The sequence below is a fragment of the Puma concolor genome, chromosome C1 (genome assembly GCF_028749965.1).
Source record: "Puma concolor isolate L17-30 chromosome C1, mPumCon1.1.hap2, whole genome shotgun sequence".
Classification (NCBI taxonomy): Eukaryota; Metazoa; Chordata; class Mammalia; order Carnivora; family Felidae; genus Puma; species Puma concolor.
The window spans coordinates 177,766,168-177,790,852 of NC_141674.1; the positions used below are offsets into that span (position 1 = coordinate 177,766,168).

Genomic DNA, 24,685 nt, shown 5'->3' on the forward strand with positions numbered 1-24,685 from the left:
ACAATTCTCCTGTCTCTAATCCGCTTCACTCATTGGTATCACCTGATTGTCCCTGTAGATATTTGAGTTTGTCCCCCTATTTAGAAATACACCCAGACACAGGCTCTGTTCATCTGCCTGCCCCTGCCCTACTTCTATGCCTGGGGCTGTAAACAGCAAAGGCTGCCAGGCCAGCGGTGACACCCCTCCCCTCCCCTCCCCTCCTCTTCCTGCTCTCCACAGCACTCTGCAAAGATAAGCAAGGCGGCTGTAAAAATTCCTTTCGGCTCTCCAACTCCAGGCTCCTTCCTCCTACACAGGCCCCTCTCTCTCCAGACCCTCAATTTGTCAAAATGCCCACATGAAGAGCCGCGAACTTCCTTTGTTAATATGGTTCTATTCATCTTACAAGGTCACAGGCCTTCCATTAAGGCTGCCAAACTCAGGGCAGAATTCAGACCACAGCTGACCCCTGTGGGAGGGAGCAGAGGGCCTGTTCAAGACAGCAGCCAAACCTTACGGAGGCATCTGCCGTCTGTCCATAGGCCACAAGCAGGTCTAGAGCTTCGGGGTGCAGGCAAAGGTTCTCAAGGCCCCAATTTTAGGGGAAAGAAAAGGAGCCTCTGATTAACCATGTCAGAGTCAAATCTGCATCCCAGGAAGAAGCTGTCTGGGGTACAGATCAAGTCTTCATTAACATTTGTCAAGTACAGAATGCGGCTCTTTTTTTTTTTGGACTACAGCAGGAACCTAGAACTCTGTCGTTAGGCCCAATTCCTAGTACTGATACCACCTCATCCGATAGTCCACAAAGCACTTCCACATGACTTCTCTTATTTGACTTGGTCAGGAAAAGCTGTGAGGTGGGTGGAGTTGGCTTTATAGTATCATCTCCAATTTACAGAAGATGAGATAGAATTCAGAGGGCTTCATGTGACTTCTTCAAGGTCAAGGAATGAGTAATGAGTTCATGTTTACTATATTTGTATCCAAACCACTAAACTGTACATATGAACAGTGGGATAACACTAAAAATTATGAATTATTATGAAACTGCAGAGGAAGAAAATACCTTATCCAAAACAGATGTTCTATAACAAAACTAATATTAAATAACTGGGGAACGCAACTCAGGAAAAAGGACTCAAGATTTTAAAAATGTTTTTTATATAGAAATATGTTACAAAGATTTTACAACATAGTAAATCATTATGTCATACCATAGAAAGAAGATGAAACCTTAAGAAAAAAGAAGAAAGTGCTCATAGTAACGGATTGCAGTCTCCATGAAAGTGCATAAACGGTTAAGGCAAAGTACCATGTTGGTACTGACATGTTGCAAAAGGACTGGGAAAACAGTTTTTTAAAATACATACAAAAGTATTTCTTTTCTTCCATTCTTCTCAAAGACATTTGAACGGGATACATTTATAAACAGTCTTGCTCTACAACCGTGTAAAAATAACTCCTTGGGTAAAAAACAGTGAAAGTAAAAATGCTCTAGCTGAGCACATTCAAAAGTTAATCTGATGATTTTAAAACAAAACCTTTCCAAGTGTGAGCTTGCTTTCTACATTTAATCTACCAGGCTAAAAGCGTGCTCCCTCCTGTTCCAAGACAGAGATCATTAATGATAGCGGAGTTGAATTCAGATCTTGCTCTCCTGGGTGACTTTGAGCTTCTAGTTTCTATGGCCAAACTATCAGCGTATTTGAAGTCCTTATGCATTTACTGTTATATATCTACAGCTTTGTTTCTATCTGCAGCTTACAGGAGAGCCATTTTCTGAAGTGTTATATATGCTTACTACAGTATTTCACCATGATAATAAAGATACAAAGGTGCTCTCTCAAGTTATACCGTAAATCCTATTTGAGAATTCTAGTTAAGTATTTCATTTTCCACATATATGTAAATCCCTTATGATCGACAGGATCAATAAGAATAACACTGGTTATCAAACTCTCCTCTTCATACTTGAAGCAGAATTTGTTTTTTTTATAATGTGAAGAACATGCTAAAAGAAAATAAATTAGCTAGACTTGGACAAGAATGAGTTTTAAGGAAAAATGACATATCTGAATTCTTGCACAGATAATAAATATCTCCCAAAGAATAACTTAAATCACGTGACTAACTGCTCTTCGTGTAAAATTTTATCTACTCCTGAGAAATAGGGAAAAATCAGTGTTACCTTTCTCCACATTTAAACTGAGTTTTTCTTTTCCTTTTTTGATTTTTTTCCCCATCCTTAAGTGTAAGGGAAATTAACCAGTTCATTTCCTCTGACTTACGTCTTGTAAATAGCTTCTAGCCCTCAGGGTACAACTGGGGTAAAACCAGAGAGAAACACCTAGCTGTTTATTGGAATTCTGAAGTACAAAATAAGCATATGTGCTCTGTGTAATCTAGTAACAGGGATAGCAACAGTTAAATGGTCTCACACAACAGATATATTAGTTTGATTTTCATTCGTAACTTCTTTTTCCTCAGGACAACAGGCAAACATCTTGCTGCCCAGAGTTTTCTGGGCAAATCGAAAATACATGATGTGGCCCATTGCCACAAAGGAGACTGAAATCAGTACAAGCAAGCCAAAAGCTTCAGGATTCGGAGCCAGGATAACCATGATGAAATGCAGAAGATCAAGAAGATAGTTCATGGAGTTCTGAACACCATTTATAATGCCTCTTTCAGATTCAATTACATTTTCTTGCAGCAACTGTGTCACAGTTAAATCAAAGGACCAAAGACCTATTAATAGAAGATATCTGTTAAACACTGAATTTTAATTTACAGCTTTACATTTCACATTTACATTTTAAAAATCTGTTGACGTGGACAAAATATATATTCATCCCTATTATCTTGAAGTCACCATGCATATATTCATCAGAGCCTTGCCTTTCAGAATTATTTTTCATTAATAAATACTTGGTGTTGTATATGTGTTGAATCAATAAATTCTAGACCTCAAACTAATATTACACTGCATGTTAATTAACTGGAATTTAAATAAAAACTTGAAAAATAAAAATACAATAAATAAAATAAAATAAAAATAAATAAAATACTGGGTTGCTAGTGGCTTCAAGAAATGATTTTTTATAGCCACCATACTAAAGTAAGTCTAATCTACAAACTTCTTAATTCTATTTTTTGTGATTATTTATACTACAAAAGCAAAACTCCGAAATCAGAGACAATAAATCTTACTGTAAGTACTAGTGTTTTTAAAGCCTACAGTGAATGTACTAATATACTGTTGTGGTTAAAGTTTAAGGACTTTAAGTGATTATTACATTTACTGCTTGGTTTCTAAAGCCCCTGTAATAAAGCTGTCTTGCTTGAATATTAATTGTCTTTGATAAATTAATGAATTGCTTTGTATCACAAGATAAATATGGTTTCATTTAAAGAAAAAAATTCAGGCAGAGATAATTCATCAGTACTCTATTAATAATTACTTAAATTTTACTTTGTAAGAAGTCATTACATTGTGTTTCCTTCCAGAGCTATAAAATCCACTTGTTTGGCAAAGTATACTATAAATACACATAAGCTAGAGAGGACTTTTGAAGGATTTTTTTTTTTTGAAAACAAAAACACTACCTTTTTTACCTTGTCCTATACAAATATTTTCTAACTCATAGTCCTTTTAGTAGTGTTATAGCAATATAAAGACACTAAACTACTAACTGGCATCATTATAACTAATATATTTTCAAAAAATAAGTTGCATCAGGGTGCCTGGGTGGCTCAGTCAGTTGAGCATCTGACTTCGGCTCAGGTCATGATCTCATGGACTGAGTTCAAGCCCCGCATTGGGCTCTGTGCTGACAACTTGGAGCCTGAAGCCTGTTTTGGATTCTGTGTCTCCCTCTCTCTCTCTCTGCCCCTCGCCTGCCTGTGCTTTGTCTCTCAAAAATCAATAAATGTTAAAAATTAAAAAAAAATAAATTAACTAAAAAAAATAATAAATTGCATCAAGAGTAACACTTAAGATACTCATTTATTAAAAAGTTTCAGGGGCGCCTGGGTGGCTTGGTCGGTTAAGCGTCCAACTTCGGCTCAGGTCATGATCTCACGATCCGTGAGTTCGAGCCCCGCGTCAGGCTCTGTGCTGACAGCTCAGAGCCTGGAGCCTGTTTCAGATTCTGTGTCTCCCTCTCTCTCTGCCCCTCCCCTGTTCATGCTCTGTCTCTCTCTGTCTCAAAAATAAATAAACGTTAAAAAAAAAATTTAAAAAGTTTCAAGCCCTAATCATATTTTAAGCATATGTGCATATATACAAACTGTATTTTAAACTATAAAATAAAAATTTCATATGTATGTAAGGATACAGAGTGGGTTTTGCTTAAATTAAGGGAAGATTTCAGATCATTTATCATTGAATCTTCTGAACCCACACTGCAAAAAAGACACTTTAGCTCATTAACATTCAGAGAGATGACTTACCAATTCTAGCAGCAATGACGCCTGCAAACAGCAGACTGACAGACACTATGGGCACAGATTTAGGACTCATCTCTGGGACAATAGTAGCAGGGTCAGACACATTTGACATGTGCATTTCAGGTGTAAAAATGATTTCAGGTATATCTGTAGGTCTAATTGTGGACAGCGGCTCTCCTTGAATCAACCTAGAATGGATATCTTCAAAAGGAGAAACAGACAAGTCCAAGGGGCTTCCAGGCATGAACACGGAGATCACACACAAGATCAAACAGGAAAGCTGTGCAAATCCTGAGATCAGACCAGTCCGAACCAGGCCACATTTTCTACGTAGCCAAGTAAAAGCCATGGTTCCCATTATTCCAGTTATGGCTGATGCTCCCATCAGAATACTGAGGATGGACCCGCTCAGCCCCTGAGTGTAGGCGTACCCTGTGGTGATACAGTCAAAGCCCAGGACAGTCATATAGAGGAAAGCAAGACCCATGCCCGCCAGAAACACTGGCTGGTTGTAATAGGAGACCCATCCATCTCGGAAGGTGCGGAAGGGCTCAGCCATCTGGGAGGCACAGCTTGGCTCTTGCTCATGTTCAAGCTCATGGATGTTAGGGTCTTTCTCACCCATTAGATGAGTTCCCTCCAAGGATTTTGGCTCAGTTTCTGTTAATAAAAGATATTATTATATGTATCAGTATAATATGTATTTTCTTTTACTAACCTAAGAATTTCAGCTAAGAAACAATCTCCAAGTAGCATTTATGTCAAATAAACAAAATACTATGGATATCGCTGTCTCTCACATGGTCTGTCTCCCTCTCTCCATTGCCCTCCTTAGAAATTATACTCCAGAAATGAAGGAAGGAAGGAAGGAAGGAAGGAAGGAAGGAAGGAAGGAAGGAAGGAAGGAAGGAAGGAAGGAAGGAAGGAAGAAAGAAAGAAAGAAAGAAAGAAAGAAAGAAAGAAAGAAAGAAAGAAAGAAAGAAAATTATACTCCCACCAAAGTAAAAGTAAATAACAGGAAAACTCATCAAGTAAAAATATAATAATTGTCTGGAAAAACACAGCATCTTCTTTTCTGGGGCCCTGTTAGGATTCCATTAGCCCAAAAGCCCAACTTGCTCTCTCTTCTTGGGAAATGCCCACCTTCAGTCCTCATTCCCTTCCACTGTTGTACAAATAGCTATGTAACTCTTCTCTTCATAGACTCAGGAATTCTCTTATTCTTTTTTTTCCCCCCTTGTTTTTCCCATTCTTATGGCTCAATTTTTCCCAGCCATCCCTCAGTTGATTTCTCCTCCATGTCTGCTGCTCACGTTAAGGAAAAGGGCCCGAGGCCTCATTCCAGCTCCCTGAGGTCCAATCCCAAGTTGTTCCTCAGGCTGTCAAAAGCCTGGGTATTGACTCATCCATACCAAAGTGACATATTTAACCTCATGCACGCCTTCAGCAATAATAAACTGGATGAACTTTCGTCTTCACCAACTTTTAAGGTCTGAACATCAGAATAAAAGGATTGATCGCTGTATTGAGCTTACCTTTATGTAAATTCAGCTGTTTCAATTCAGCTTCCTCTACTTTAGGAGGAGCTTTCACAGCCAGAGCAGGTGTTTTTTGGTAAACCTTCCAGAGCAGAAAGTACTCCACACACATGGACACGAAATTCCACCCCGAAATGAAACCACAGCCAATGACTGCAGAGCCAAACGTCATAATCTGACCAACAGCCATAGGGGCCAAGATGTTGGTTAACTGGTCAATCCTTCGTACTGTAGCATTCATATCTATAAAGGTAGGTAAAGGAGGAAGATAAGTGTGCAAATCTATCAAAGAGAGACTGCCCACTTACATAATACAAACTCATAATCCAAGAGTATAGATTCCTAGAATGTAAATTTCTAAAAGCACTCTGTGAACAAACCATTTTGTTAGGAAATAATTTGTCATTTGGAACAAGTCATATTAAATTTGCCTCAAAAATCATGATTCCCTGGGGTTGTATAAATAAGTCTAATATTAGCTTTTAAGATGAATACAATAGTGAGTGACCCTACAAACATGTTTTCAACAAAAATTTATTAAATGCCTATTATGGGCTAGGCATTATTCTATCACTATAAAAAAAAATAAAGAATATCCTGCCCTGTCTTCAGGGAGTTTACCTTCCAATGGGAAAAGAAAGAGTAAATCAATCAATAAATATATATATATATATATATATATATATATATATGTATATGTATATGTGTATATATATACACACACACACAGAATGTCATATGTTAATTAAATATTACGGTGAAAAATAAAGCAGAAAAAGGGTGCTGGGAAAAGAGAAATTTCAGTTTTCCTTTTTTTTTTTTTATGTTTATTTTTGAAAGAGAGCATAAGCAGGGGAGAGGCAGAGAGAGAGGGAGACACAGAATCCCAAGCAGGATCCAGGCTCTGAGCTGTCAGCACAGAGCCCGACATGGGGCTTGAACCCACAAACCGTGAGATCACGACCTGAGCTGAAGTCAGATGCTTAACTGACTGAGCCACCCAGGTGCCCCAAAAGATTTGTTTTCAATATGGCAAGGTCAGGAAAGGACTCCCTGAAAAAAAAAAAAAAAGAGAGAGAGAGAGAAAGGAGTAGGAGGAAAAAGAGTCAGTCCTGTAGATATCAGTGAAAAGAGAATTCCAGACCAAGGGATGTAAAAATGTCCTGGGGCAGGAGGAGCACACCTACAGTGTTAGAGGAACAACAAGGAGGCTGGCAGGGCTAGAGCAGAGGGAGGAAGGGAAGAGGTCAGAGAGGGAGGGTAGACTGGTCTAATCACCTAGGGTCTTGTGAACATTATATGGATGCCAACTTTGTCAATGAATGGGTGAGGAAGCCTTTTGGAGCTTTTGAACAGAGAGGTGACACAGTCTAACTTATGTTTTTAAAGGTTCATTTTGGCTGCTGTGTTGTGAAGACTGTAGCATGAGGGTGAGGGAGTTGGTAGATAAGAGCAGAGGCAAGAAGACAGGTAGAAGATGATGTAGCATAAACCAGGACAGTAATAATGGAAATGGGGAAACAGATGTTGGATACACTTCAAAGGCAGAATCAGAAAGATCTGCAAATAGATTAGATATGGGGTGTGAGAGAAAGAGAAGAATTAAGGAGGACTCTGAAGTTCACTGTTGCTGTTTTCTAAGCAACTATTAGAAGGAAAGAGTGGCCATTTACTGAGAAAGGAAAGAATTCAAAAGAATCAGATTTGCAGCAAAAGAACGAGTATTTAGTTTAGAGATGCTGATTTTGATAGGCTACTGACAAGCACAAGGGTGTATCAAGTGGACAGTTAAATATGTCTGCAGTTTAGGAAAGAAGTCTGTGCCAGATTTGGTAGTCATCAGCCAGTTGAGTTTTAAAGCAGTCAGACTGGATGAGGTCAACCAAGGGACTGAGTGTAGATCCAGAAGAGGCAAGATCTGAGGACCCAGTCCTGGGCATGTCAATGTTTAGAGGTCAGGAAGATGAAGAAGAACTAGTGAAAGAGGAGAAAACCCAGAGGAGTGTGGCATCCTAGAAGCCATGGGGCAACACTGTTTCTAAGAGGAGGGGTAATCAACTGGCAAGTGCTGCTGATAGGTCAAGGAAGATGAGTACTAAGAGGAAGCTCTAGATTGGTCACACGGAAGGTATTGGGGGCTTCAAAGAGAGTAGTTCTGGTAGACCAGAAAGGGCAAATGCCTGACTGAAGCTGGTTTAAGAGATTGGTGTCAACTCCAGGAGATATACCATTTATATTATATTTTTAAGTGAGTGGCACTCCCTGGATTCACAATGTAAATGTTGCCCCCCTGGCATCATGAAAAGCAAAGCCCTGACCAGGGACAGGAAGTAGAAACAGCATAGACATCTTTTTTTTAAGATTTTCTGAAAACAGAAACAAAGAAATGAGGTGGTAGAAGGGTAAAAAGAGGTAAAAATGTTTAAGAGAAATATTATTGCACATTTATATGCTGTTGGGGATGACACCATAGATGAGAAGGGATGGAATCTGAACCAACACACAAATGGGAGAGCTACTCTTAGACGGGAGCAAAACCATCAACATGCACAAGAGTGCAGACCACATACGCAGCTGCAGGTGGATGTAATGGGGACAGCATGTGTAACTTCTCATTTCTTCTACTCTCTCAGTAAAGCACAAAGCAAGGTCATCAGTGAAAGTGAGGATGGGAGAGGAGGTATGGAATGTATGAGGAGAAAGGAGAACGTGAAACCTACTCCTCTAAGGAAACAGGAAGGAGGAAAGGGCCACAGAAATTAGTACGATCACCTGGCAGCACAAAAGGGCGAACATGAACCCAATGGTCACGAACTGTAAAACAGTGAAAACAGAGAGCAAAACTGCATTTTTCTCCAGGCATGTTCTACTGGAGAGTAACAGAAGGAGAGGAGGCCAAGTGAGCTGAGAGTATAAGCTAGGAGGTGATCATATGTGATCAGAATGTCTGACCTGTAATTTCAGCTGAGTAAGGAAGGGAGACAAGAGCGGTCACAGACAGTGAAAATGGCCTGTAGGTGACAACCAGACTGGAAGACTGTTGTGGCTAGGGTATGAGAAGGAATGAGCTGGAAAGACAGGAGGTGCCAATTCAAGACATGAATGCCCAAGATTAAGATTATGGAAGGGGAGGATTTAGTGGTGATGACCAAGTCTAGGACATGACCATGGGAACATAGCAAAATCAGAGCAGAGGACAACATGAATAAAAGAGAGGAAGTCAAGAAAATGACCAATTTTCTTATTCTCTATCTCACAGAGTAGAGTGGAACCAATGAGACAAATCCTTATCAATCATGTGGGGCACCTTAAGACAAAAGCAATAGGTGACTAATAAGTGCATTAGCAGAAAATTGCCTTTATTCCTTCTCTAATTCTTCCTGGTCCTCAACTGCCTTCCAATTAGTCCCATGAGTGTATAATGCTTACATGATAACAGGAGAACTTTGACACGTTTCACCTTTCACTTGAGAGGCAAAGGCAGTTTTCATTGATCTCACCCTTTTTTGCAGAGGCTTCGCTTTCATCCCACCCTCAAAAAGTTTCCAACTCAGGTGCTAACAGAGAAGTATAGAATAGATTCAAGTAACTCAATATTTTGATTCCCAAAATTGAGTACGAGTGAAAATATACACATGTTCTGAAAGCCCCACAACAAGAGAAAAATTAATTTAGTTAAAATGATTTGTTGTATTTTCACTTCCTCGGTTTTTAAGTGCTCCTGAAGCTTCCTAATGCCACCAATTTCAATCTTTATTATACTTAGGAAGCTAATAATGTTTGTGTGTGATGCAGTATCAGTAACCAGCTTTTATGTTTTGGAAGCAGAATGAACTATATAATGATTTGGGGAAAAGACCTCATCATTTCACTGGTAACAGGCTAGAGAAGAATCTGTCCTCTGAATATGCAAACCCATCCTTTGCACAAATTTCTATTTATTCTTATGTAAACACACATATATGTGCTCATTTAATTCCAATTTAACTATTTTCAGCTGCAGCTGAGGCACAGACCATGACATTAAATAAAGACTTGCTATTATAAAGGGTACATTAAATCTCATAGGATAATAATAATAAGCAGACCTGCTGAGCAAATAGCAGGCAACAGGTTTGTCTACCTTAAATATGAAATCAATTTTTAGTCAATAGAGTTCAAATAAGAAATTTATTGGTCATCTTGATCACGGTAACCAGCAGATGTGTCTTTAGGAAGGAGGATCAAAACAAAACAAAACAAAACACCTCAGAAGCTATAAATAGAGTGGTTAACAAAGAAAATAGGGAAGGAAATAAAACAGAAGGGATAAAAAGTCTGGGAAAAGGAAGTGAGCTTCAAACAGGTTTGACAGGCTAAGGGTCATAGCACAACAGACTGCTTTAATAAAACACTAAACCAAGTACCTAGGCAAATTAGCCGACAGATTAATTACCAGTATTTATGTAGAAAAGCAATTCCTTTTCTGGTGATCTCCAAACTAGATGGTAACAGCTGTATTTTGGTCTGATGCCACTGAAATTCTAAAATTTTTTAACCTTCCAGGGAAAATGTCTCTATTTTTTTACCCTCAGTGATACAACTTCCAGTTTTGAAACCTATTCTGAAATCAAGAAACACTGCATTAAGGGAAGGGGAGCAATTACCATCTGGCTCACCACCTCTCCTCCCAGTGCATCCAGCTTTTGCCCTTCACAGGCACACACATACAAGGCGCACACAGGTTCAGCGTCCCTGTCCAGTCCCCTGCTCGGGTTTCTAACAGTTTTCGCTGGGTTTCTAAAGTTTTCGTTTCGACTTCAAAACGCGCCCTGCGCAAACACACACAATTCCTGACTGGAGGACGTGCGTCTGTGTGCAGAGACTCAACCTCAGAGGTGACTAAGGTGTATTTCTTGACATACACTTCTTCTCCAATTTTCCTCTCTCCTCCTCTCTACCTGTTCTATAATTCTGCCTTATAGCAGAAATAGCACCAAAAAATCAATGGTTAGATAGACCCTTGCTGACCTTCTGAACTAAGAAAGTTTCTATCCTATTTTGAAGCATGGTTTTAGTTAATCTTTTAACAAATGCTGAAGAAAGACAACACGGAGGTTTTCCCTCACTAGGCTACTAACCTGCAATACTAGTTGAATGCAGAAAAGCACCACTTGCTAAAAGCTAATTCACAGTGGATGACACTTCAAAAGCTTGCTTCCTTTCCTAAACTTGAGAAATTCGACTTCACTTGCTAAAAAGCACCACTTGCTAAAAGCTAATTCACAGTGGATGAAACTTCAATGGGCAGCTTACTTCCCTTCCTAAACTTGAGAAATTCCAGAAAGTTAGAAAACAGACTGCAATTATTCCTCTGCAATTATTCCTGATAATAAAGAAAGGCAGCTGAGAAACAGTCATTCATATTCTTCTTGTTGTTCTGGGACGTCAAAAGCCCACAAAGTTATATGGAATCTTTGGTTTTTCTTATTTATTTATATTTGTATTTAGAATAAATGATAAATTCTGAGGAATTTTCACTTTACACAGGGCTTTTTTCCCCCCAGACTGTACAGACTTCACAAGAGTCAAAATGAGTTTAAAATTCATATTAAGAAGGGCGCCTGGGTGGCTCAGTCGGTTAAGCGTCCGACTTCAGCTCAGGTCGTGATCTCACGGTTCATGAGTTCGAGCCCCGCGTCAGGCTCTGTGCTGACAGCTCAGAGCCTGGAGTCTGTTTCAGATTCTGTGTCTCCCTCTCTCTCTCTGACCCTCCCCCGTTCATGCTCTGTCTCTCTCTGTCTCAAAAATAAACGTTAAAAAAATAAAATAAGGGGCGCCTGGGTGGCGCAGTCGGTTAAGCGTCCGACTTCAGCCAGGTCACGATCTCGCAGTCCGTGAGTTCGAGCCCCGCGTCAGGCTCTGGGCTGATGGCTCAGAGCCTGGAGCCTGCTTCCGATTCTGTGTCTCCCTCTCTCTCTGCCCCTCCCCCGTTCATGCTCTGTCTCTCTCTGTCCCCCCAAAAAATAAATAAACGTTGAAAAAAAAAATTAAAAAAATAAATAAATAAATAAAATAAAATAAAATAAAATAAAATAAAATTCATATTAAGAGAAAGAAAATCATTTTAAAAGACAACTTTCCCCCCAAATATATTCTACCAGATACATATGTGCTCTATTTTCAAAACAGGTCTTTTTGTACCTTTTGAATTTTAAAACATGGATATGTATTACATACTTAAAATAGCATATTAGAGAAAGTAAATAAGGAAAAAACATACAAAAAAGGACAAAGCCTAATCATATAGTTCAATGTGACAAGAAGAGACATGGAATTATTTCCTATTGGTAAATGATTACAGGAAGAAAAAAATCAATGAGAATCACTACTTTACCTCTAGAAAGAATATCCTGTGGTATATTCACATGTGCTATAAATTCATACTATATGGACACCATTCTCTAAAATCACTGTGGTATTTGTCTCAACTATAAATAACATTGCCGGGGCGCCAGGGTGGCGCAGTCGGTTAAGCGTCCGACTTCAGCCAGGTCACGATCTCGCGGTCCGTGAGTTCGAGCCCCGCGTCAGGCTCTGGGCTGATGGCTCAGAGCCTGGAGCCTGTTTCCGATTCTGTGTCTCCCTCTCTCTCTGCCCCTCCCCCGTTCATGCTCTGTCTCTCTCTGTCCCCCCAAAAAATAAATAAACGTTGAAAAAAAATTTAAAAAAACAAACAAACAAAAAAATAAATAAATAAATAACATTGCTACAACAAAGTGATGATTTAAGCAAATTCTTCTCTTTCTTCCTTTAGACCTTTCACACATTTTCTTTCTCTCACCACCTCCTTTCCTTTTTTTAGCCACATGGCCCAAACAAAGTTGCCTGCTATCCCCAACACTAATCTTGCCTTCTGTGAACTAGAATAAGCCATTTAAATCATCAGCAATAGTTTTCTGGTCTGTCAGGATGGTTGGGCAATAGGTTTGTGATACCCATTATCTCAATGACCAGCACAACTGATTGACCTGATCTAATCAGTGGATAGGTGTACCCTTCCTCCTTAACCCTGTGTAGCTATGAATCTGATGTGTGTCTGTGTCAGGGGGCAGGTAGGGAATATTGAGTGAGGTGAGTTATTCTGAGTACAAGTGATGCTAATGTAATAGGACATGTTGCTTTGTAAGCATTCTTTAGTCTGTCTCTGGCCTCTTATATATGTTTCCAATGGACAACTAAGATTATAAGCTTCTTGAAAACCATATTCTGTCCTCAATTTCTCTAGTATTTGTAACAGCAATTCTATTGCATTGCAGATAATATAATAAAAGTTATAGATTATAACTTTAAACTTGAAGGAATTAACTACTAGAGTCCCTTTTGGAAATAAAGTGTTTCCACTTGGTTTGGAGAAAAATAAAAAGCAGTAAATACTAGTCATACTACCATGGTATGAATGAATCAATCTCATGTCAGATTTTCACTGCTCTAAGTATTAAGTAAACATACAGAGACCATGAACAGAATTTAAAAGAAAGAGTTCAAAAGAAACGTTCTTCCATTTGCCAGGTTTGCATACAATAAAAGTTCATTATCCTATAAATTAATTTCATAACAGTGAGATAAATCATTGCACTGAAACTGACAATGTGATAAGACAAAGACTATATTTTCAATTTATGGAAAATAATTTTCAATTAAATACCCAGAAGAAAAGGTTTAACCCTCATTTACTACCTCTGACATAAAGTGAAGCCTCATGTAACCCCTTACATTAAAAGAGAAAGCCAAATTACCTGCTAATTTGCTTCTGTCTCCTCCTGCAACAACGACAATCCAGTCCCTTTGGATCGTGATTGCAGTAGCAGTACTGGCCAAATTTGCGATATTTGCAATAGTGATGATCAAGATGTAACAGGAAGTCTAAGGAATTATAGGAAAAAGTTGAGTTAAAAATGTCAGTTTTACCTCACAGGACCTACACCTCACTGTACAGTGTAGTTTGAAATGGTCTTTGGTGGCATAATAATAAAATTTTAAGTTCATTTCATAAAATCGTAAGAAATAATTTTACTTTGTAGACATGAAACCATAAATAACAGTAGTCAAGTTAAAGGGCATAATATCTTCCTAATCCACATCATCTGCAATACACATAGTACAAAAATTATAAAAATCATGTGCACATTTATGTGACATAGTTATCATAAAGTGTTAACATAGCAGTAGTTTTTAATTTCTTCCCAAAATACCTCTTTTGGAAAAAACAATAAAGGGGAAGTGAGAAGACCTGCATTTAAGTCAGAATTATGATACTTCCTAGTTGCACGACAATGATCAATCAGATAACATCACTTTGTCTAATTTTTTCATTAACAAAATAAAGGGAATATACTAGAAGATTTCTAATGTTCTCCCTGGCTTTGAAACCCTACAGTATCTGTCTAAATATATAAGAAGATTCAATAGTTACATAAAATCCATTATTTGCCACCACCCCATCTTTCCCCTTTTCCATCAAGCTATCATGAGACCATAGTGTGAGAAGTTATGTAGTCCATGACCCATACATACCAATTACTATTGGAGGAATACAATTATGACAAATTAATAAATATATGGATTACATTTCTTATGTACTGTGAACAAATTACAGGTTAGTAGCTGAAAACTAATTGACAACTGAATTATACAATAAACTTTTAGAAATACCACTAAAAACAAATAAGGAAAAAAAATAGGACAAAATTAAAATTCAAACAATATTTAATGAGTGCCCACTATGGGCAAACAAGCAAAAACAAAATATAATACAAACAGTAGAGGATATTAAATGGACACAGAGGGTCAACAGTGTCTTTGTGAAAAGATACCCCCTAGTCTCAAAGGGTTTTCATTTTTTACCGCTACCAGATGTTCTATTTTCTGCCATCAAGAATATCACTGAGAACTTACAAGAACCCATCCATGATACATGGTCAGAAGCTCGTTTTTATGTAAGAAAACCATCATCAGAATGATTCCACACAAGATGACTGAAACATTCTGTACCACCAGCGAAGTCTGAGCCACTGTACAGAGGGAGAAACAAAGTGTTCACTACACCAAAATATCACAATGGCCCCATTTTTGTCCACACATTAATGCATATGCAAATTACTATATGAAAAAAAAATTCCTGAAGTAAATCCTGAATCAACTATTTCCAGTAGGACCCACCAGATAACACCAGACCAGTAAAACTTACAGGAAGAGTGAAGTATTCACCATTTTCCTATTAATTAAAGCCATTCATAATGACCACATTTTCATTTAGTTTATTCTCTTGAAAGTTTACTGTCATAAACAGAACTATATTACATAGACAAGATCCATCTTTCAGCTCTTTGTTGCTGAAGCTAAAATCATAACATGCAGGAAGTTAGAGAAGAGGTTAAGAAGTCATGGAATCCACAAGCCCCTACGGAATAGGCTGAATCTGATAAGATAGTATGAATACATAGGAAAGATATGTAAAATTCACCAAGAATAAAGCAGCAGTGTGTTCCACTGGGCATTCTAATGCTGTATGCTGCTGCTATGAAATTCTAAGTAACACCTTCCCTCACAGAAAATGCCAGTTTCCTTGGTGTCCAGCACCCATGTAGATAATGTATTGGAATAAGGACTAAGTACACCAAGTAAGGACACCCACAGTCTTATTTGTAATCTTTTCCCTGCCACTCACCAGGGTAGGTGATCTAGGACAGGATACGTAATGTCTCTTATGTCTGTGTCTATAAGGTGAGGATGATGATACATATGTGCCTTCTTTACAAGGTCAGTATGATGCTCAAATAAAATACTCATGAAAAGTACCCTGAAAAATACAGGGAGTTGTATGCGTAAGGCATAATTATAGCCCTGGTCTTTAAGGGCAGTAAAGCTCATTCTGGCTTAGAAGGTCATATAAAAGCCTCAAACAAACTGCTTTCTGAAATTAGTTTGTAGTAAAATCCCAACATATAACTCATTCTTCTATTGCACAAGGATTAAATACCAACTGCGTGAAGTTTCTAACTTTTAGAACCCCACCGACCAGAGGAAGGAAAGATATGGGAACAGATAATTGTAAGAGTAGAAGTACAACAGCAGAGGTGTTGACAAAGACTCCTGAGAGCAGAGGAAGAAATGATTAAATCAGCCCAGAGACATCGGACATTTTCACAGAAAGTGACATGTGAGCTGATTTCATGGGATAAATGGGAGATTGCTATCCTACCACACACTTTTTCATCTAACTCAACATTCTTTCCCAACCTAGGATTCCAATGCTCAACAATCATAAGGTTAAAAGGTCTCCAAGATATATAATATCCCTGTGTTCCTACAAATAACGATGTGAACAACCAGGAATGTTTTTTGTTTTCTTGTATACAAAACTTAGTTCTATATGTGTTCTGGTATATCCATTCTCAAAACAGACAAATGTCCATCTTGACCATTTCACTAATAGAATCAAGTCCTAGAATTTGATAATCCAAATTGCTCTCTATCCAGGGGCAGTCATCCTTCACTGAAAGAAACATATTTCAATCTTTCTCCAATGTCTAAAATAGACTTGGCCAGGTCTTGGCATCATCAACTGCACAACCCAGGAAAATTGTGACCTGGCTTATTATCTGGATTGCACTTATATTCTGCATAGCTGAACTGTTCCATCACTTTCTCTCTTTCCTACACATAAAACTGCAATGATTTCAGTACTAATGCTCTAGAATAAATGTCAATATATTACCATTTCTTCTTTTCCCCTCAAAAATTTATAATTCAGCTCTCCATGATCCTGACTCAGATATTCTCTCTTCAATCTATAGTTTTCAATTACCCTACACCTGCCTCTATAGAAAACACTGTAACCCAGAGGACAGATGTTAAAGCTGTCCCAGGAACATCACACTGACTGACTCCAGTGCGACTCATGGTTAGAAAGAATGCCAGAGTTAAGCAAACTTTTAATGTTTAACATGGCTCCCAGAAAAGAACTATGGTGTTAATTATTAACATCTGGAATTTATGACTAGCCAAAGATCCAAAAAAATCTATAAGCTTAATATCTTGGCATTCCAATTTTGTGCAGAAGCCCCAGGACCTTCCATGTAGAAGTGCTGACGCTGATCATCCCATTGCTCAAGTATGGCAAGCAGACACACAGTGGGTCAGTCACAGTGGTTTCTCTTTAGCTCAAGCCTAGGTCCCATGAATACAAAGCCTTAGTTTACCACTTCTCACCTTTAAGTCTGGAATTCTTATCCACCCAATCACCAATGATGGCTCCTAGGACCAGAACAGACCCTGCCACCACCAGCCCGTAGACTGCAGTCAAGAGGAGGCTGTTTCCATAGAGCTCTACCAAAAACACAGACACTGCAAAGTGCCACATCCGATCTCCCTTGAATAAGAAAAGAGAAAATGTTTTGATGAAATTATTTTTATTTCCCAGGCAATTACACTCAGGAAGTTGCTCCCTTATCAAAATGTACTTTCTGGCTACACCATGAGATTTTTCCAAGTCAACAATTACTCTTTGAATTGAATATTGGTCAAGTGTTAAAATCATCCATCCTAGTCCAATGGAAAATATTCTGGGCCATTTACTAAGTAAACCCAAAAAAAGCATGATATTAATGAAACACACATACTCCTTATCATTCTAGGGAAAAAAATGTAGTTTCAACACCAAAGAAGGTTTTTTGAGACAAAACTTCTTCCCTTTGTGTCAGGTTTCTACCTGGGCCTGGAATTTACCTATTGTGATTTGAGAGGCACAAAGTAGTGTGCTACTGAACCAGAATGAAACTACAGTATAGTTTACAAATATTCATATGCTTTGAATGTCAAGAAAAAGCCAGTTTCCCAATTTGTAAACTGATAAGAATGAACTATATGATCTTTAAAGTTTCTTTCACCTAAACATTCTAAAATATATGCTCTATTTCACCAATAAATTTCAAAGTCAAAAAAAGGCAGGCTCAGAAAAATGAAATTAATATGGGGAAAAAAATAATATGGGCAATTTCTGGTACCACATTTACAAAAATGTCAGAAATAAATGCATAAGCAGCTTTTTATTTGAACATTTTAATACGGATGGGTTTGGAAAGGGTGAAAAGACTACTTATTTTTTCACTGTAGAGTATACAGGAAACGAATTCATTATGGCAAAATGTAGAATAATGAAAATTTTTAAATGAGTCAGATAAATTAATGCATAAGAAATCTATAATGGACCTTATCATGAGATTTTTGGCTCCATCCCTGACCTCTGACCTCTGAGTTAACATAAAACAGGACAACAATGTTTTATCATAACCTATCCCTGGAAATCACTACAGGAAACTAAATTCCCAGTCTAGGCTCCTTATGCATTTGACACTATCTGGAAGTACTAGAGTCCTAATTCTTTCCAAAGTTTTTTAACACCTGCTTGATAAATTCAACGTATTAGGACCAAAGTATTATCCTGGTATATCAAATTATTTTTTTTTAATTTCATAAAGCCAAGACAACAATTCTATGCATTCAAAATTTTAAATTGAGTCAGGGCGCCTGGGTGGCTCAGTCGGTTGAGCGGCCAACTTCGGCTCAGGTCATGATCTCGCGGTCCATGAGTTTGAGCCCCGCGTCGGGCTCTGTGCTGACAGCTCAGAGCCTGGAGCCTGTTTCAGATTCTGTGTCTCCCTCTCTCTGCCCCTCCCCCGTTCATGCTCTGTCTCTCTCTGTCTCAAAAATAAATAAACGTTAAAAAAAAATTTAAAAAAACAAAACAAAATTTTAAATTGATGCACATACACAATAGCAATCCTTTACAATAAACTTCATGTAGACCAGTATTTCTCTGCAGGAATGATTTTATCCTCCAGGGATCACCTGGCAGTGTCTGGAACTGTTTTGGATTGCCACAACTCTGGGGCAGGGGTAGGAGTACTACTGGCATCTACAATGCATAGCGCCGTCCCCTACAACAAAGTATCCAGCCCAAGATGGCAACAGTGCCAAGTTAAGAGAAACCTCTATCATGGAGTAGAGGATTGTGAACATAATTTAGGAAGGCAATTCAAAATTAACATAAGATTAGGGCCTTGTCAAATGGGATGAATATGGTCAAGTAAATCTTAAAACAAACAGTGGAAGCACTATGTCTGCAAGACTGATTCTAACCTGATGGTCTGGAATGTGAGCTCTAGAACATTCTGTGTTCTCAAACCTCAGCCCACTGCATGGCCCAGGTTACATACACAACAAATAACTATGGAATCAACAAAGGAGTGGATCTGCAGTGAATCCCAGTTGTGAATGAGTCAATATAGAATAAGTGGCAAAAACCTACACTGATTTATCAATAACATTGTTCTGGTACATTAGATTTGTTCCGTGACTGTTCAAAAGTTTGAGGATTAATCAGTACCATAATTCACACGTCTGACACAGCTTTTGTTTGCATTGATAATGGAAAGTTTTTCCACTTAAATTAAGTAGGAATTAAGTTTCAAATACCAATGTACTAAATGATTAAAACTGTATGATACACATACAATTCGTTTGAAACCCATAAAAAGACAAATTTATATTAAGATAAAGAGATCAATAAGAATAACAAACTGCTTCCTTAATCTTTAACAGGAGAAGCAAGTGTAGATTGGATTAGCATACAATGGGAGGGGGTGAGGAGAGGCACTTTATCTTCCTCTCCATCCCTCTGAATAGCTCCCAAGGAAAAGACAAGAAACACATAAATGCCCTAAATGATAGGTGGCCTCCAGGAGTGAATTTCCTTTTTCTTACCATAAGGAATAAAAAATAATACGCCATGACTGTGGCTTCTTTCTTTCCTTTTTTTTTTTTTTTAAACTCCTACTTTTTACCCAAAAGAATTTTAGACTCTTCTACAGCAGGCCATCAAAACAAGTGGTACCAAATGAATATTTTCTTTCTTGCTTATCCTTGTATCCATGACGCCTCCTTGATGGAGAGGAATAAAACTGCTCCGATTATCCCAATTTCTAAAGGCTTTAAGCTTTAAGAGGCAACAGATTCCACACTCATGAAGCCCAAAGTAGTACAATCTTGAGCCCACCCATTCCTTCCTTACATCCATTTCCTGCCCTCCCATGTGCTCTCACTGTACTTTGATGATTTGTTTACATGTCCATCTACCCCCAATGGGCTGAGAGCTGAGGGACAACTGAGTATCTGTGAATGAATGATCACAGTCATTAATCCACTTACTACTTATTGGGAAGCTACTATAAACCCAATCCTACGGCAGGCACTAGAAACTCCACGGTACACAAAAATCAAAGTCCATACTTTCCCACAGCTTGCATCTCAGTGAGCAGAGACCAAACACAAACCTAGAACAGGTCAAATGATATAAATGCTACAAGGAAAAATGAAGCAGCATGAGCAGGAAGGTGGCATTTTGCATTAAGTAGTCAGAGACCTCTCTGAGCAGAGACCTAAAGGAAGTAAGGGCTGGAGTCATACACACATCTGGGATATGAATGAAGACAATCCAGAGGATAATGACACAAGATACAAGCAACTGGCCACCCTTTTCCACTGTTGGTTATCTTTTGTGACTAGACACATTTTTTAAAGCCCATACTAAATCAAATTCTAAGCTCCTTGACAACAAGACCCATTTCTTACAGTACTTTGCATTCTGATAGCATAGAGTAAAATGTACTGATGTACTGGCAGATAGAAATAAAGCCAGAAATAAAAAGCATCCAACCCCACACAGATATAACCTTCTACCCTAATAGTTCTATTTTCAGTGTACAGGAAACCATGGTTTGGCAGAGTTTTCAGGGGAATGGATAGATGTGTGCGTGTGTGTGTGTGTGTGTGTGTGTGTGTGTATACATATATATAAATGTATACACACACACACAAACACATTTATTTTGTGCTAATAAAATTAGGCAGTGTCAAACAGGAGACAAAACTCAAAGGCAGACTTATCTAGAGTTACTGAGCATTCCTCTTTTGTACTCTTTTGCAATAAGGAGTAAAACTCCACTAAACCTTATATGGTTGTAGATCCTGGTCTGGGGGGATTTTGTTTCGTTTTGTTTTAATCCAACTTTCCACAAGAACTCCCTTAGCTCAACTTACTGGGGTAAGTGTCTGCCACTTTTCATATGGGACTTTTAATTAACATGACAAAAAAATCCTCCTGGAACAACTATAGTTACACCCTTTTGGCAAATCTGACCTCACAACCTAACAACAAAAGGTCACATAAACATTAAAGGTAATGAGTATTTAGAAGTGAGATACCTCATTCTCCTAAGACATAGGTCCAGACCACAGGATGGGAATATCAGATGCTACCTCTATTCCTTGTTATTGGTTTTTAAAATACTTAAAAGTAGGGGCACCTGGGTGGCTCAGTTGGTTCAGTGTCCGGCTTCTGCTCAGGTCATGATCTCACAGCTGGTGAGTTCGAGCCCCGCGTTGGGCTCTGTGCTGACAGCTCAGAGCCTGGAGCCTGCCTCCTATCTGTGTCTCCCTCTCTCTCTGCCCCTAACCCACTCACATTCTGTCTCTGTCCTCTCAAAAATGAAAACATTTAAAAAAAAATTTAAAATACTTAAAAGTATTTTTAAAAAGTACTGAATTAAATGGAAGGAAAACTATAGGTTTAGGTATAATTAAGAGTAGTTTCACTAGATTTCTACTTAGAATCATCAGCTATTGAAAACAAAACAAACTCACACCAATTCAACTTTGTTTACCTGTATTTGCAGAGTCATCCTTGTCTAAGCCTCTGGGAAGATAGGAGCTAGCCTTTCTAAAAAGCCATCTTTGAACTGCTATTTCTTAAAGAGCTGATAACCTAGCTTAATAATTTCCCAAGGGCATGGGTCCAGATTTCCTCTTACGATAGTTTGCATTCATGTCTTAAGGATGATCCAACAGAAGTTTCCAATTTAAAAAGAAAATACTATTCACAAAATTTACCTTAAAAATTCTCTCTCCTTTTGATTTTTTAAAATTAAAAATCATAGGAGGCATACATAGAATTTACTCAAATACTGCTTTTAAACAGTAAGAAGAATTGTTTAATTCGAAAGATTCTAATCATTAATCAAACACACACATACAGCATCCTTTTGGGATTATTCTTTTTTGGGATGTTGATGAAGCTAGCCAGGCCAACAGAAACACTGGCCGTCTTCTAGGACCGCATAGGAATTTGGAGAGAGAATTATGAATCATTTGCTGATTTTCAATGGATGATGGTTTTTAAGACAGCCTGAGATGCTCAACAAATATCTACCAACAGATAACATTTTTTAAAAATTTTTTTAATGTTTATTCATTTTTGAGAGACAAGGAGAGACAGAGCATGAGCAGGGAAGGGGCAGAGAGAGGGAGACACAGAATCCAAAACAGGCTCCAGGCTCTGAGCTGTCAGCACAGAGCCCAACAAACTGCGAGATCCTGACCTGAGCTCAACCAACTGAGCCACCGGGGCACCCCAGATAACATTTTTTTAAAGTTTATTTATTTTTGAGAGACAGAGAGAGGGAGTGCACACACAAGAGTGAGGGAGGGGCAGAGAGAGAGGAAGACAGAGGATCTGAAGCAAGCTCTATGCTGACAGCAGAAAGTCCCATGGGAGGCTTGAACTTACTAACCCTGAGATCCCGACCTGAGCCAAAACTGGACACTTAACCAACTGAGCCACCCAGGTACCCCCAGCAGAGAACATTTTAAAGCCAAGAATTTTTATCACCCAGATATTTGTTTTGGATGCCAATTTATATTTAAATTAATCACAGAATGATATTTTTAGCCTGAATCAGTCACTCCACTATTCTACTGTATTTTCATAGTGCAGTATGCTGGAATTTATCATTTTAACAAAAGAGGAAAAAGGAGAAATAGCTTAAATGTGAAATAGAAGATACATGAGACATTCATCCGTTTTTAGTAGCAAATATTACCATAAGCCTAGTAGCGCAAAATACAATTTATAAGCAATGCAAATATTCCTGTCCTTCTATCTTTGGATAGTTGTTCATCTACATAAAGTATGATAATTAAATAACATTTACTAACACCTATGGGAAAATATCTTGGGTGAAAATAACTTTTTGGTTAGAACATGTGTGTTTGGATGGTTTATTTAGCTGCACGGAAAACCTGGAAGGTGACTTAATAAAATTGGTCCAAATGAAAGGAAACAAGAAATTATGCAAGTATGTCGTAAGAATCACTGTACATTGTCACTTACCCAAGTAGACAGAGAATGACCAAGGTAGAGAAGGAATTTTGCCGAGGTCAGGTAGTTTGCTAAGGATCCTGCAAAGACACAGGAGGGGCGGTGGATAAAAAGCGTATTTAGGTCACTTAAGTGAGCTGAGGTTGGAATACTTGCCCGTTTTCTCCTAATAAACACGATCATTAAAACCTAATTTGTGGGACAAACCACATACATTTTATCAAGTCACCGAGGAATCGATGTGTCCAGTTTGCTTAATACCACTCGCTTCAAGTCACCACGACCTATTGGTCAATAACTGCAAAACCTCACCTACGGTTAAGAAAGCTCTTGTTTCAACATTCTTTAACTCCGCCTTTTTTTTTTTTTTTTTTTAAACAAGACAATCCAAACTTCCAGGTCTACTCCTCCTTGTCGGCGTGTAAGCCCTTTCCCCGCATCTTGCAATTCCCTTCTTCCTAGACCCTCACCAAAAGGAGTCCCGAGCACTCCGATCAACAGCTGAGCCACATTCCTCCAAAACTGCGCAGAGCTGCTGGCCTCCACCGCCCACCACCCGCGTTAGGTCAACTCACCGCAGCATCCTCCCTGGTGGTTTTGCTCTCTTGCCTTGGTCATGACCCCAGGCGCCCCCCGCTTGCTCTTCTGCTGCTGCAGCTGCCCTCGATGAGGTGCTTGTTAACAGGAGTGCAAGGAACCGAGGAGAGCACCGCTAAAAACACCACAGCCTTACGCAAAAAGACCCCGACGTCTACTAGGGCAAAGAACAAAAGAGAAACGGCCCCGGGGTCTTCTTTTAGTCTTCTTTCCAAACTTAGCTAACACTGTAGCTGAAGTTGGAAAGGCAAAGCCTTATGCAAGCGGGTGGGAGGCTTCACAGGCCGTGCGAGCCGGATCCGGCACCCCGCGCCGCCGCCGCCGCCGCCACAGCCCGCGCGGCGCAGCCCTGCACACTTATACGGGGCCGGGGCGGAGCTCCCTTCGGCCGCAGGCTCGGGGCCGCCCCCTCTCGCTCAGGGCCAGCCGGGCGTCCCCGCGGCGCGGCGCGGGGCCAGGCGCCCGCCGCCCTCACGCGCCGTGCCGCCCTCCACGCCCTTCCCAGGAGGAGTCGCCAGCCCTGGGCGCGAGTGGCCACCTGGCCACAAACAACCCGCGCGGCCTGCGAGGACCCTCGCCCCACGAACTGCTCGGGCCGGGGTGTCCGCCGTCCGGGAGGCCGCGGGAGGGGGTCGGGAAGGCCGCAGGGCGGCGGCGAAGGGGAAGAGGAGCGTGGACCCCGCGGGGCCGACGGAGAGAGGCCCAGCGCCAAGCGAGCCGACCGGTGCCGGAGGAAAGCACCCGGTGCCTGCAGTTTGGGGGAGAGGGAAGCCGCCGGACCTTCCCTGTGCAAAGCCCCAACCCGGGCTTGGGAGTGGGGGGTTATTACTTTATTACTTTTTAAAAAGAAAATCATTTT

General features: G+C 39.5%; 1 protein-coding gene and 1 long non-coding RNA gene across 2 annotated transcripts; both read right to left on the reverse strand.

Annotated features, from left to right (window-relative positions):
- Positions 1 to 1,129: 1,129 nt before the first annotated feature.
- SLC40A1 (solute carrier family 40 member 1) lies at positions 1,130 to 24,149 on the reverse strand. The gene is made up of 8 exons (XM_025912258.2): positions 23,805 to 24,149; positions 23,242 to 23,309; positions 17,226 to 17,385; positions 14,910 to 15,025; positions 13,751 to 13,877; positions 5,970 to 6,215; positions 4,438 to 5,094; positions 1,130 to 2,733 (listed from the first exon to the last, which is right to left on the reverse strand). The coding sequence occupies exons 1-8, from the start codon at positions 23,845 to 23,847 to the stop codon at positions 2,420 to 2,422; spliced, it is 1,731 nt and encodes a 576-aa protein (XP_025768043.1). The 5' UTR covers positions 23,848 to 24,149; the 3' UTR covers positions 1,130 to 2,419.
- Positions 19,822 to 23,235, reverse strand: LOC147578592 (uncharacterized). The gene is made up of 2 exons (XR_015255395.1): positions 22,451 to 23,235; positions 19,822 to 21,467 (listed from the first exon to the last, which is right to left on the reverse strand). It is a non-coding gene; the product is annotated as an uncharacterized LOC147578592 (long non-coding RNA).
- Positions 24,150 to 24,685: the final 536 nt, after the last annotated feature.